General features: G+C 49.7%; 4 protein-coding genes across 4 annotated transcripts; 2 read left to right on the top strand and 2 right to left on the bottom strand.

Moving 5' to 3' along the window:
- Positions 1-290: 290 nt before the first annotated feature.
- Positions 291-1,247, bottom strand: MIND_00835000 (FHA domain-containing protein; the record flags this gene model as incomplete). Its single annotated transcript, XM_037365017.1, has 5 exons — positions 291-349; positions 399-493; positions 549-600; positions 646-756; positions 806-1,247. The coding sequence occupies 5 exons, from the start codon at positions 1,245-1,247 to the stop codon at positions 291-293; spliced, it is 759 nt and encodes a 252-aa protein (XP_037218259.1).
- A 4,030-nt stretch (positions 1,248-5,277) lies between these two features.
- Positions 5,278-8,358, top strand: MIND_00834800 (Zn(2)-C6 fungal-type domain-containing protein; the record flags this gene model as incomplete). The annotated part of the gene is made up of 10 exons (XM_037365016.1): positions 5,278-5,687; positions 5,751-6,141; positions 6,198-6,707; positions 6,759-6,827; positions 6,881-7,360; positions 7,406-7,665; positions 7,715-7,765; positions 7,816-8,010; positions 8,078-8,158; positions 8,205-8,358. The coding sequence occupies 10 exons, from the start codon at positions 5,278-5,280 to the stop codon at positions 8,356-8,358; spliced, it is 2,601 nt and encodes an 866-aa protein (XP_037218258.1).
- Positions 8,359-8,582: 224 nt separating this feature from the next.
- MIND_00834700 (RING-type domain-containing protein) lies at positions 8,583-10,428 on the top strand (the record flags this gene model as incomplete). Its single annotated transcript, XM_037365015.1, has 8 exons — positions 8,583-8,911; positions 8,959-8,980; positions 9,037-9,204; positions 9,249-9,628; positions 9,673-9,748; positions 9,793-10,063; positions 10,111-10,125; positions 10,169-10,428. 8 exons carry the CDS (start codon positions 8,583-8,585, stop codon positions 10,426-10,428), a joined length of 1,521 nt encoding a protein of 506 aa, XP_037218257.1.
- A 307-nt stretch (positions 10,429-10,735) lies between these two features.
- On the bottom strand, positions 10,736-12,214 carry MIND_00834600 (Ubiquitin c-terminal hydrolase; the record flags this gene model as incomplete). Its single annotated transcript, XM_037365014.1, has 5 exons — positions 10,736-10,873; positions 10,925-11,161; positions 11,211-11,685; positions 11,734-11,795; positions 11,849-12,214. 5 exons carry the CDS (start codon positions 12,212-12,214, stop codon positions 10,736-10,738), a joined length of 1,278 nt encoding a protein of 425 aa, XP_037218256.1.
- Between the last annotated feature and the right edge of the window lie 710 nt (positions 12,215-12,924).

Below are 12,924 nucleotides of genomic sequence, written 5' to 3'. Positions count from 1 at the left end.
AAATGGGGTCAAACAAGAACAAAGGGTCGATTGTCATCCTTGCGAATTCTCGCTTGCCTTATGCATGGAGACGAAGACAAAAACATCGCCGGCCCTCCCTGGCCAAAGCAACACCGTCTACGATGCAGAATCGTCAATTGTTTTTTGTCAAGACCATGCTAAAAGAACAAGGTTGTGTGGGCTGAACAACATTCGATCGTTTGATGGGTTTGATGACAGCTAAATCCGTCACCACGACTCAAGACCTCATGTTGGGAGCACAAAGGACGCGACGATACACTACGGGCTGGTCATGATGCTTCGTCATGTAGTAGGACATATTCTCGCGTGGAAGTACCGAACTTGATTACTAGAAAGTGGCGTTAGATGCATCGATAACTTGAAGTGTCGTGACCCACCATCGCTGGCCTTCAACTCATAGTACCGCGACACAGGAATGGCTGAACCATTCACAAAGGTGCCATTCGTCGATTCGAGGTCTATGATAAACGGCCTAGGGCAGAAGGGCGATTAAGAACACCAGGCTTGGAAAACTTGGCTAGACTGACTTGATAACGCCTTTGGACGTCCCGAATTCATCTTTTTGTTGGATGAAACGATCTAGAATAGGTGAATACTGGTATTCCGACGAAAGGATGGACGGACACTGAATGACTGCATGCTGCTTGGAACACGACGGGTGGTCGACGGAGATATCAGCCACGATACGGTCTCTCCCGATCAGGTATGCGCTCTGTCGATGAATATGGAGTAGTTCTGAGGGAAAAAAATGAGGGAGTCGTCCAAGAAAAAATCAACCACATACCGACCTGCTCTTCGCCTTTGAACACGTACAATCTCCAGCCTACTATTGGTTTTCGTGCCTCTGGAGGCTCATTGTATTTGAGTACGGTGGAGTCGCCATTAGCAGCCCGCACTGTGTTAGTTTCTGCGGCCAGCAACCCTGATGCCTTGAAATCCGGTTTGGCCTTGCTTCTTGGAGAAAGTGAACGCGAGCCCCGTCGTCGAGGCGAAGCAGAACGTCGTCTTGAGCTGCTTTCATAACGGTCCCTATCTCGATTCCGTTCCCGTTCCCGTTCGCGCTCAGAGTAGCCGTATTGCTCGTCTTCACGTCTTCGCCGATTGGACTCGCGGTCACGCTCTTCTGGATACCGCCGGCTGCCGCCATCACGCCGTCCAGAGTCTCGTTGTCTGTCGTATTCCTGGTCTCGGTAATTGCGTGGTGGTGGCGACCTTCTGCGGTCCATGTTGGGTTGTTGGGGAGCGCAGCACAGCACCGCTTATGTCATACTCGCCATCATGTGATGAGACGCGTTCTCAATCTACAAGAATTTTCTGAACTGTCTGCGTCGATCACTTTAGTCTGGGGGATGTCTCCGGCCTAATCTAAAGGTACCGCCAGTGCGGGGCAGGAAAACACCGTCACAGGTTCCGACCCCGACGCCTAAACAACCCCGCAAGATTTCATCAAAGTGCTCGAGATGCGTCGCGCATGCTATTATTCGGACAAACGGGAAAAATGCCCTAATCACGCCCGACTCTGGGCTCGGACCAGCTTTTACTTCAGGATTACCTTCAGTAAAGCCCGACTCCAAGTCTTGAGGGAAAAACCGTTGGAGAATGATTTTTCCTTCTCTTCCAGTTCTAAATCCTGATTTGGCTTTAGACATGACCGTGGCTTTGCGTCTGAATCACACAGTCATATATACTTGTCTCTTGACCGTGACGAATCTTCAGAACGCGTGTGCTTCAGCGCTCACAGGGGCCCCGAGTCTGAGGAAGATGATACAACGATGATGATGAACAGGCAAGGTTGCCGTTGTAATAATTTGCCAGTGAGCGGGTGCAGTTCACCATCACTTGAGTGAAGGGCAGGAAACTCTTGGAAAATTCCAAGGAAGACCCAGTATGCTTGCTCGCTGATTGGGTTCAGACCCCTGTATCCAATGTTTTGCCGACTTCAACGATGAAGAAATTCTTATTGAAGATGAATTTTGATCAAGTGAAGGCTGATACGCAAATAAATAATAGTTTTGAGCTCATCAGTAGAAGTGTTCATGCTCAAGTCGTGCGTTGGAACTCGATGATCAGCCAGTTTCCAGCCCCCGATATTTATCGGACGCTGCAATGAACCTGACGGACTTCAAGCGGTGTACCTGGCGTATTTCAAGGATGCCGTTTTCTTTAAATTTCGAGCTCCGCGTTACTAGTACTTGCCAGTAATACATTTGATTTCGCTTCATTGGGGATACCTTCGGTCCGACAAACATGGTGTACTCACGTTGCTTCTTGCTACTAGTTGCACATGTCTGCTGGACTTCCAGGAACGTAAGTGCGGCAAAATGATTCAACATGGACGGGCCGGACTACTTATATCAAGGCATAGTCTTGAGGAGTGTAGTGGTCATAAAAAAGTGTGTTACCGTTCACGTTAGGAGGGACTGTCCTGCGGCGTTGATTAAGATCGCTGTCGCGCGTGCAGCAGGAGTCTCCAGACCAAGGCGGACTTCCGCAAGAACGAGGAGTGAGATGATCTAGATTGCAAAGCCTAAGTCAGGGTCGATGCGGGAATTTACTGGGAAAATGGCAGGGCGGAGATAGGCGCAGTGCGGTACCGGTAGTCAAGCCATTCAAGTTCTCGACTTTGCAGAAATCCTCCGGTATACGACAGACCCGGAGTGTGCGATTACAAGCAGGATTGGCTTTCAGAAGTTGCTCCTACTTTTGGTAAGTTGCTCTGGCGGCATCGTGGACAGGTATATATCGGTGCACGGTGTCTTCCTAGTGATTCGCTCGATGAAGGCCCACGGGCCACAACTTGTTCGGGAAGCTATCAGCGCGTCATCCGCTCATCGACCAGTTACCGGTTTTAACCATATTCAATTTGCAACCGCACAACCGAGCCCGTCGTCACGGCCGTCCGCCGAATGAGCCTCCGGCGGAGGCAAGGGGCAGATGCTGAGTGCGAAATCAATCTCCCGCGGCGCCGGCATATTCTGGCATTATTGCAAATTGATGCCTCAAGAAAAAGGCTGCTCTGCTTCAGTGTCGTTGTCCATGTCGCTCACAAGCATTGCGCTGGATAAACAATACAAAATGATTAGCATACAAGCACACTCCACTGAACGTGTTCCCCCAAGTTGAGCGGAAAGACCACCCTCAAGTGCAGAATAGGCTGCCAATGAAAATCCCGTTGTATGGGCCTATTACTCGACGTCAGATGTAGAAAGTCGAGGCACATAAGTATGATATGAACCAAGGTGATTGATAATATTCCCCGAGAAGACAGAGGGAACGGTCTTGATTTGACAGTCTTCGTTAACAGCGTCATCGTTACCTAGATGAAGGTCGGTTGAGAAAGCGAGGCCCTCCAAAGTGCCACTGACCAGGGCACGCAACGATCTTCTGCTTGTCATCATCGACGATATGCTAAACAGCACACGAGGATTAGTTTATTGAGATTCTCCGATCAAATTCATTTACGCACAATCTCGCCTTGTGGATGAGCGAACCCAAGGAAAAGGCCTGGTTCAAACATTGTTAGCTTCTAATCAACCAAAAATAAACTTAACATATTTACCAGGAACAATCGGCACCAGGTCCTACACGAAAGAGAAGCAAATGCAGCGCCAAGTCATCAGATAAAATCCCAACATACCCTCTGGTTGTTCACTCGCTTGAAGTCTGGAACCTGGACAGTGAGGTCCAATGATTTATTCTTCATTCCGATGCAACGAAAAATACCTTGGAGTCAAAGAAACGAACAAAGTCTTGTGTTCCAACACGCGGGGTTCCATATGTGACCGCATTGACCTTGATCTCTGTACGAAGTGAGCCAAGATAAATCCATGAGACTTGATGACTTTGGACCTTCCGGCACTATCAAAAGATGATTTTAAAAAAGTCTATCGGAGGAGCAAAATTTACGGTGAAGGCGCAATGAGAGCGCATCTAGCTCCGCAAGGGCGCCACCGAGGCTGTGGCCAACCTGGATGCCCACTCAAGTACCAATTGGGAGAGGAGAGAAATTATTTTTACCACCGTAACTTGTGTTGCATTCTTAGTCGCGATTAAACGTTGAACTTCGTTGCGGATCTCATCTGCAGTGGTAGCGTGTTCATTGCGGAAACCAGAATGAACCTCTAGCCCTGCTGGCGCGTTAGGGAAGAGTGTCGAGTTTAATTCGCCTTTGAGGAGATTTAAATCCGTGAGGTCTGCCATACTGATGAGAATTTTCAGCTCGGGTAAGTGTAAAGAGAAAAGAAAAGGCACAGCTTCAATGGATCAGTTCCTTGGTGTGCGACTATGACCGAATTGGTCTTGGGATAGAAGCCAACGAAGACTGCCACGATATTAGGCATCAGTGAGATGAGAATGTGTTGGAGACTCACAGAACTGGACAGCATTTCCCATTCCACCAGCCAATGAAACCTAATGGATGTTTGGTTACAGCGGAACATCATATATGGAGTCTGCCGAACCTTGAAATTCGGGTTGGCGTCACAAGCCTCTGACAACATGTTGAACATGGAAATGCATCGCGATAGATAGTCATACCGCCACAGTTCCACGCCATCAGTTTGTCTACAGGACCTACAGAAAGAAGAGGTAAATGCCGAGAACAAAACGGGGAGGATTATCACAATACGCAGCCTAAGAGAATGGTTTGAGGTCAACTTGACGGTAGAAAATGAATACAAACACGAGCAAATTGTGTGAATGAATCGAGATTACTGAGGTCATTAAAGCTGAGGGGTGTAACTTGGGCAGCTCGTGGACGCAGTAGTGGAGCGCCAATAACAGCAGAGACGGCGGTGAAAAGAACGACTCCGAGGAACAGGGGGAACATATCTTATGCCGAAAAAATCGTCCAGACGATTCAGGAGTGAAAGAAAGAAAAGGATGAGAAAGCCAGCCACGCAAGCATCATATAGCAGGCCGATGTTGAGAAGATACGAGGCATGTGTTGCTGATGATCAACCCATTTCAAGTTTAGACAGCGCGTGAAGAAAGTCGATCGACAACAACGAACGACTCCCAGAGCAGTAGGTGGTTGGGGCCGACGACGAGGAGGAAATGGTGAGGAGGTTGTTGAATGATTCGCGCCCACGATTTCACCGGGCCCGCAATGTTGACATTTGATAGGCCGCCGAATGGCAGGTATTCCCTAACGACCACGAGACGTCCAGTGATGACCGATTCGATGCCCTATTAGTATTTCTCGATGCCGATCTCAGTCTCTTAAAGAGTAACTTATTCTGAACTAACACCACAACCATGTATTCCCTCAACCGCGACGAGAGTCACTCGTATCCCGACCCTTCCCAACGGATCTACCCACCTCATCTTCGCTCTTACCCGCCGCCCCCGATTGTTGACGCGCCTTATGACCGCCATTATATGGACTACCGAGCCCTGACCCCAATATCCTCCGCAAGACTTCCAGAAATTTCTCGCATCGATACTCAGCACTACTCTCGACGCGAGGAACACTCTCTCGCAATGGTTCAACCACTGTCAGCTACGTCAGTGGAGATGTCCACAGATTCCGAGCCATGGTCTCCCACACAGCCGGTCCGGCCCAAGAAATCGCGTAGAGAAAAGCCGCATATAGAGCTCGCTCCTGACCAGCCACCAACAACACAGGGTAAGCCTCGAGCGAGGGTTTATGTCGCTTGTCTCCAATGGTGTGTTGTTGCTGTTGTTGTTCTTTGATCACCAACAACGCCCACTAACTCGCCCCCCCTTAGCCGCAATCGTAAAATCCGCTGCGATGGCGCGAAACCCGTCTGCCATAATTGTGGAAAGCGCATAGGAAACAACGAATGCAACTATGATGCTTTGCCAAAACGTCGAGGGCCAGACAAAAACCCAGGCGCTCGGCAACGCATTGCTCGCAAGGATGGTGAGGCCCCACCACCAAGACGGCGTCGAGCTACAGCATCGTCGTCGTCTGATATTCACGATGACCCAACCACTTCGTTCTCATACCCTTCCCCGACGTCATCCAGCGAACATACCCATTCTCCGGAAGAATACATAGTTTCCCCTCGTGAGGTTTCGTACATGAGGTGTGCCTGTCATGGCTTGGCTCAATGTCCCTCTACGCGTGGCTTGGGGCATGCCGTTCCCGGTCCACAGGTAGGTAATCACACCCCCACTCTCACTCCCAAACCTGGCTGATGAGCTGAACTCAGATTACAGTTCCCTATGACGTGAATCCTCCGCCTCCAACCTCTCTCTCTTCACCCTCCTACATTACCAATTCCGACGAACATAACGACGGTTATTCCACCTTGGTTCATGCATATTCTACGCGAGAGTACCCTTCTGAAATTATCTCCTTTTCGACCATCATTAGTGAACCCTCCGTGCAGTTTTCTCGCAAAATATGGTGGGACAACCTACTGTCTCTTTACCTTTCGCCAAACCCGTTTGGCCGTGTCGACCACGTTTCTGATTCGCTGCGGACCCTGGCATCCCAAGGAATTGCAAACGATTTACGCTTCCTCTTCCAAGCTTCCAACTACTGGTTTGCTTTCCTTCATGCACCGACATTCTTTGCAAGTTTTCATGACCCCGTGAAGCGGGAAGAGATGCAGCCCAGTCTCATCTACGCTATTTTAGCCATCTCAACTTTCTGGCAAAGCTCCGAAGTTGGTCTCGGACATCGTGGGCGAGTACGGGCGCTCCGGTTCAGAGAAGAGGTGCCCCTATCTTGTTCCCATGGCATCTCTCTGACTTCTCTTTCTGATCAGGCCCAAAGTGCTCTAGAAGCAAGTTACAATGCTGGACGTGTTGACGACACGCTGGCACAAGCAGCATGGGTCGGTTTACATAACATGACCTCCTGCATTCCACCGACCGATCTCTTTTGCAGATTCTGGCGATGTTCGAAATTTGTGCCCATCCCAACCATACAACCGATCGATCCACGTCTGCCATGGTCATGCTCGATTCGCTTATTCGCTCGTTATCTCTGACAAAGATGGACAAAAACGACCCCAACGCCTCGGTTTTCTATCCTGGGCAAGTTCCTGAAGTTCCGTCACCGCCGCATCATCTCGTAAGGTCTATGGACAACCAGTATGATTATCCCCTGGCAAATCCGTTGCCTAGCAATCGGACTTGCTCATGCTTGTCATTAACCCTCAAAGAGCAATGGGCACAAACCATGGAGGTCGCCCCATTGTGGGCGCAGACTCCGGCATGGAACTCAGAATGGTCGGAGGCAGAGCTCAAGCAAGAGGCTTGTCGTCGACTGTGCTGGAGCGCTATGATTCTTGCGGCGGGCCACAGCAACTACTCGTATACTAGTCGCACAAGAAGTATGGAGCTCTTTATTTCGGATCCTTCGAATGTGAGGTATTATGCTGTGCCTCAATTTGTTCACTCATTTTCTCAGTATGCACTTCTGTTTTCTGGAGAATCCGTCACTCATTCGCCTGCCGCCAAAGACACGGTCTGGGCTCTACACGACCGCGCCTTCTTGCTTTGGCACGCTTGTGTCAGGATGCGTAACAACTCGTTTGCGTCAATGACAGCGAAAGGTCAGTTTGCGATCAGGACCTGGCACGAGGCAGACGCTATCGAGGACGCACTGAATCGGCACACATGCGGGATAGAGCGTTCTTCAATATATCTGGGCAGAGAATACATATTCAAGTGAGTTTCCGCCCCGATTATGCCGAACTGTGTGAATGACTGTGAGTAGCACCCGGATGTGCATCACCTATGAATTCCAGCGCTTCGTTCCCTTGGTGTCGTACGTCGACACCCATTTAACCAAGGCGAGAAGTACTGACGATTGAAAAGAAACAACGCGTCTCAGCTGTTTGACAGGCAAAAGGCAGAAGAGTGGTGTGAGTTCTTTGGCAATCCAGTTGAATATACTCATGTCGGACAAGTATCACACCACGCGATGGTTGCTCAGAGCCTGACTACTAGTCTTCACACCGTCACTGGACTTGAAACGCTCAATCTGTCGCGACGCCCATTCTTTGTCTTCTGGTTCATGGCCCATGTTTCGAGGCAAGCAATAGTCTTCCTCGCCAAAACCGACGATTAACCTGGATAGGTGCTTAACACTTTGGCACACCGATAACTCCTTAACTGTGGCCCTTGATGTATGCAAGAATCTCCTGCCCGGAATTGACTTGTGAGTTTATCCGGAAGATCTCAAGCCCCCCTATTGATTATCGCAGCCTGACCGCGTTATGGCCTTGCACAGAACAGCGCCAACGATACGAAAATCTGAGAGACCGTATCCACGACACCTGTCTTCTTGCGCAAGTCGCACCACCTCCCCCTATCAATCTAACCCTCCCACCCCGACCTGTTGTCGATGAATTTCTGTAGCGCCCTACTTCATGTCTATTCCGTTGGTTTTTGCTGGACTGCGTGGACAGATTTACCCGTGTACTCACCATAAAGATACCTGTATTGTTACCAGCTGTTTATGTCCGTGTACTCGCTATACTGCTCAAATAATAGTGTTGTCAATCGAAGGTCGCCTAATTGGGACAATTGCGTAACTGCTAAATGTCGCAGAGCCAAACCCGTCTTCTTTGTTTCCCGCATTCATGGCTGACTCCGACCCTGGAACTGTTGACTCAGTCCCACTTAGCACAAACATAGAGGCTCCACCAGACACGCTTCAACCGCGTGCCCAGCTCAAACGGACTGCTTCCGCTGCGTCGCTCACCGGTGCGTTGGACCCCAGTAGGAAAAGAATGAAGGAAGAAGGGTCTGAGCACGATTCTCAAAGCTCGGCTGGGGATGCACTCACCGGTGGCAACATTACTGAGGAGCTTGTAGAGCAGCTTACGTTGGAGTTGCAGTGTGGATGCTGTTCCTCTTTGGTATACCGTCCAGTCCTCGTTCACCCATGTCAGCATTTTTTCTGCGGAAGGTATGTCATCCAATGATTCAACTTATCGGCTTTGACTCTTGGAGTAGTTGCTGTGTCTTGTGGATTCGCGTGAGTGCTTGACTTGCCCCTACGATAATTGACCAAGATTTCTTATCCTCAAACAGAACGGCGGCACAAATTGCCCCGCGTGTCGTGGACTTTCAACAACTGTAACGCCATTCAGACCTCTTCAAACCATTCTGGATCTTCTTCTTCGAGCAGCCCCACAGAAGGCAAGAACGGAACGAGAGCGGCAACAGGCAGACGAGATATATTCAGGGACATCAATGCGGGTAAGTAGACTCGCAAATGTTAGACTCCAATCTCATCATCCTAGATCCCAGCACCAAGAGAGCTCTCCCCAGAACCTGATATCAATCCGAGTGATTATGCTCGACCATGCCCTACTTGTTTGCCGGGCAACGCGTATGGATGGAATTGTCCTCAGCCAATTGTCGATCCAAACATCGATCCAGACCATGCATGGCTATTGGATGATGGTTCACCTCCTGGTCATGCTCTATGTGGCAATTGCGAGAATCTGCTCGCCTTAGCCTCGCCGATGACATCGAAATGCGACTTTTGCCAAGTGTCCTTTTGTGGCATCACCGCTCAAGGGCGGTGCGTGGCCACCACACTGTTGTCTCAGCAACTGCACGAGCTTCATGATCTTGGAGACATGATACAGTCAGCCAAAGTTTACGAAGCATTTTGCAGGTCAGTCCAAAATGGCACTCTGTCCACTTCTAATCATGCGCTAGCAATACTGTCGAGGTTGACATTATGCTCGACTATCTCACGACCCAGAGAATGACTCCACGCCATATCTATCAGGATGTATAGCGTTTCTTCATCGTGTGGCATGTTCTCAAGTGCTACAGATTGTGACACATATCCAGGCTCAGCCTCGAGGTTTCCTTCCCTTGGTCGAACAGGAGCTTTTTGTCGATGTCCATCCATTGCCAGCGGGTATCGACCCTGACCCACAAGCACCGCGCAACAAGATCTGCCGAGGATGTGCCGCCGAAGTATTCTTCTACGGACTAAGAGACTGGTTCCTTCGCGAGCGAGCCAAAGGCTTTTTGGAGGAGGCAATTCTAGGCAAGAAAAACTGTGAGAATGGCGCAGAATGCACCCGCCAAGGGGAACTAGGTGTGTATCCGATGAATTTGCTGCGTTTTCACTCATGCTACGATTAGAACATGCACGAGAATGTACGCTCCCCAGTGCCTCTTTTCCAGTTGCTCATGTTTCTAGTTAATCACATGGTTCCATTTGTGGGTTCTCCGAGCCACACCGGAGAGGTCGCTGCTGTGAATCCGCTGCCCGCTTCTGCTCCCCCTGCACCAGAGAACACTTCCGACGACGACGATGAAGAAGAAGCAGATGTCATTCTCAACATGGGGGAAGTCGATCTTTCATTTGAATCGGACGTCCTTCCTACGCCCCCGGCTCAGGCGACTACTATCCCCTCAGCTAGCGGACCAGAAGAAGACCAGGAAATGCTAGACGCATGAATGAACCAAACGACGAACACAACGACCTTTGATTTCGATGTTGCTACTGTATACTAGTATCTATAGTCACTCTAAGTCTCTAACGAAGACCAGCATTTCTTCAATATTTTTTCTATTCTAGAGCGTAATTCAATGAGGAGAGGATCAAATAGACAATTATTCCACACATTGACAGAAAAATGGTTCAAATAAAGTCAAAATTATCGCCCGGAAGATAAGATTAAAAATATCAATAAGAAATTTTTGCCTGAGATACAGTTACAAATACAATTATTCAAGGATTGAGAAATCAACTATCTATAGTCTTCTAATTGTCCTTTTTGTGCTTTTTATTCTTCGAGCTATTTACGCTGAGCAGAGCCTCCAAAATGCCCTCGTTGTGTAAGGCTGCAATGTATTCCTTGATGAAAGGCTCATAGTCGTGTGTGCGTTTAACATGCTCGGTCTACAAACAGCATCAGTTGAGAACTCGGATGTAGGGCAAAGGGGACTTGACGTTGGCTCGATATGATTTGGCAACCTCGTCTTCTAGTGCAACTTTTGCTTTCACAGCACTCTGGACACAGCGTTCCCAGGATTCAATCAGCTCTTGCGGGGACTGGATGCGGAGGAGTTCCATGTCGCGCTCCATGCGACGCGCCCCGAAGTCCGCAGCATAGGTTGGCCCTGGTGCTGCGGAGCCAATAGGAGAGACGAACGCATATTTTGACTGTTCCAAGCGGTTGGGATCGACCTTTCTAAGTTGAGTAAAGAGCTGAAGGGACGAAGAGGAAACTGTATACCAAAGACTCCCAGCTCTCCGGCATCTTTCGTTCGAGAGAGATCTTTTCCCGTTTCAGATACTCCAAAGCATCGCTCGCTTTTTCAAAGTTGCCTTCGACGAGGGCCAGAAGACAAAATCGAATGTTGCTTCCGCCAGCAGCACCTCCATATTTCTGCATCTTCATGCGCAATGCCGGTCGAACGACATCCATCCACGTCTTCTTTTCCTGCTCTGAGGCGTCGTCATCCGGCAGCTCGCCAACTTCCAACGGTCCCGACTTAAGCCCATCTAGCTCCCAGACTTTGCCTTGAGCTGGGACATAGCCAATGAAGTGATAGACTTCCTCTTGTTCTTCGGCTGCAGGTTTAGTTTCCTTCTTTGGCTTTTTTGAGGCTGTTGCGGTGGCGCGCTTGGATACCGGTTTTGTCTTGTTTTTGGCGGCGTCAAGAGTGGTGGTAGCTGCGGAATGGAGGGAGCCTCGAAGATCAGAGGGGCTAAAGCGGGTTAAGCGTCAGTTGGGAGGGAAAATAGACCGCACATACCGGGCAAGGGCTCGATGGGCCGTGCGGATGAATGGAGAGCCAGAAATCGCAAGTCCCTTCATCTATGGAAAGGAGGAATGAGCAGCCAGATAGTAATGCCATGGAGTATATCCACCACAGGCGACATACGCTCCGTGTCCTGCTTGAACATAGCCAGCTCTCCCCCGATCTTCAAGGCCGGACAGTTGAGAGCGATGTTCAACAGTGCCTGAGACGCACATGCGTCGTCACTGAGCTGATTGGCAAACCATACTCTCTCTGCTGCTGGGTCATCGAAGTCTGCCAGTCGATGGGCATCTTTCCGCCAGAGGAAGCAAAACACGAGGCCAAGAGGATTGAGGTGGTCCACCGCCCATGGCTCGATGTCGTAGAGTTCCACAAACTCAGCACCGGTAATTCCCAAGCGTCGTGCCAGAGAGGTGAAAACCGATGGGTCCGACTCAATCACTGCAAACGGCTCGCCCACCAAGTCGTGTTCCATGTAGAGTGAGAATGCACGATCAGTCACACCGTGACCTGCGATGATGTCCACAACCATTTGATTGGTCTCCTCACATACTCTGCACCCAACTTGAAGCGATTGAGAGGCTCTAGCCTAAAAATCACACAGTGTCCCAAAACCATTTGTTAATTATGACTACTCTATCTTCAGAACATGGTAGGTTTACACGCCATGCCCAACTTATGGATTGAGCGTTCAACTCGGATCCCTCCGATTCTAGGCTGCTGCCACAACATTCAGCGGAAACCTTCTCCGAAGATTTGCATCCGAGCGTGGCTTTCGTTGGCAACCGCGACGCTCAAATATGATACTGATTACAGCTGGAACCCGATAAAAAACCGGGGTGGAGACGTCGGTGGTAGAGCGGTACGTATGAGCGGAAAGCGGGCTTGCTTGGTTTGTGGGTGTGTGATTGGTGAAAGTTGATGGAAGAGTCTGGACGCCGTTTTCTTTCTTCTTACAAGCAAGGTCAGAATACGTCTATCAGACGGGAAGTTTGAAGCTTGGGCAACGGTGTTATCGGCGTACAAGGGCCGATGAATGCACTGGTGGCGTTCAAGCAACAATCAGAAATGTGGGTGTGGGCGGCGCCAATAAAAGTTGGTCGTCGTGTGCCGGAGGAATGGTGGCGTTTACAACTACTGATACATCTCGAGTCTTGTGCATTTGAGACTGTCTAAGCCATGGGT

This window comes from Mycena indigotica (genome assembly GCF_014461135.1).
Source record: "Mycena indigotica strain 171206Taipei chromosome Unknown Mind.scaff0007, whole genome shotgun sequence".
In the NCBI taxonomy this organism is placed as follows: Eukaryota; Fungi; Basidiomycota; class Agaricomycetes; order Agaricales; family Mycenaceae; genus Mycena; species Mycena indigotica.
This window is presented reverse-complemented; position numbering and strand designations above follow the sequence as displayed.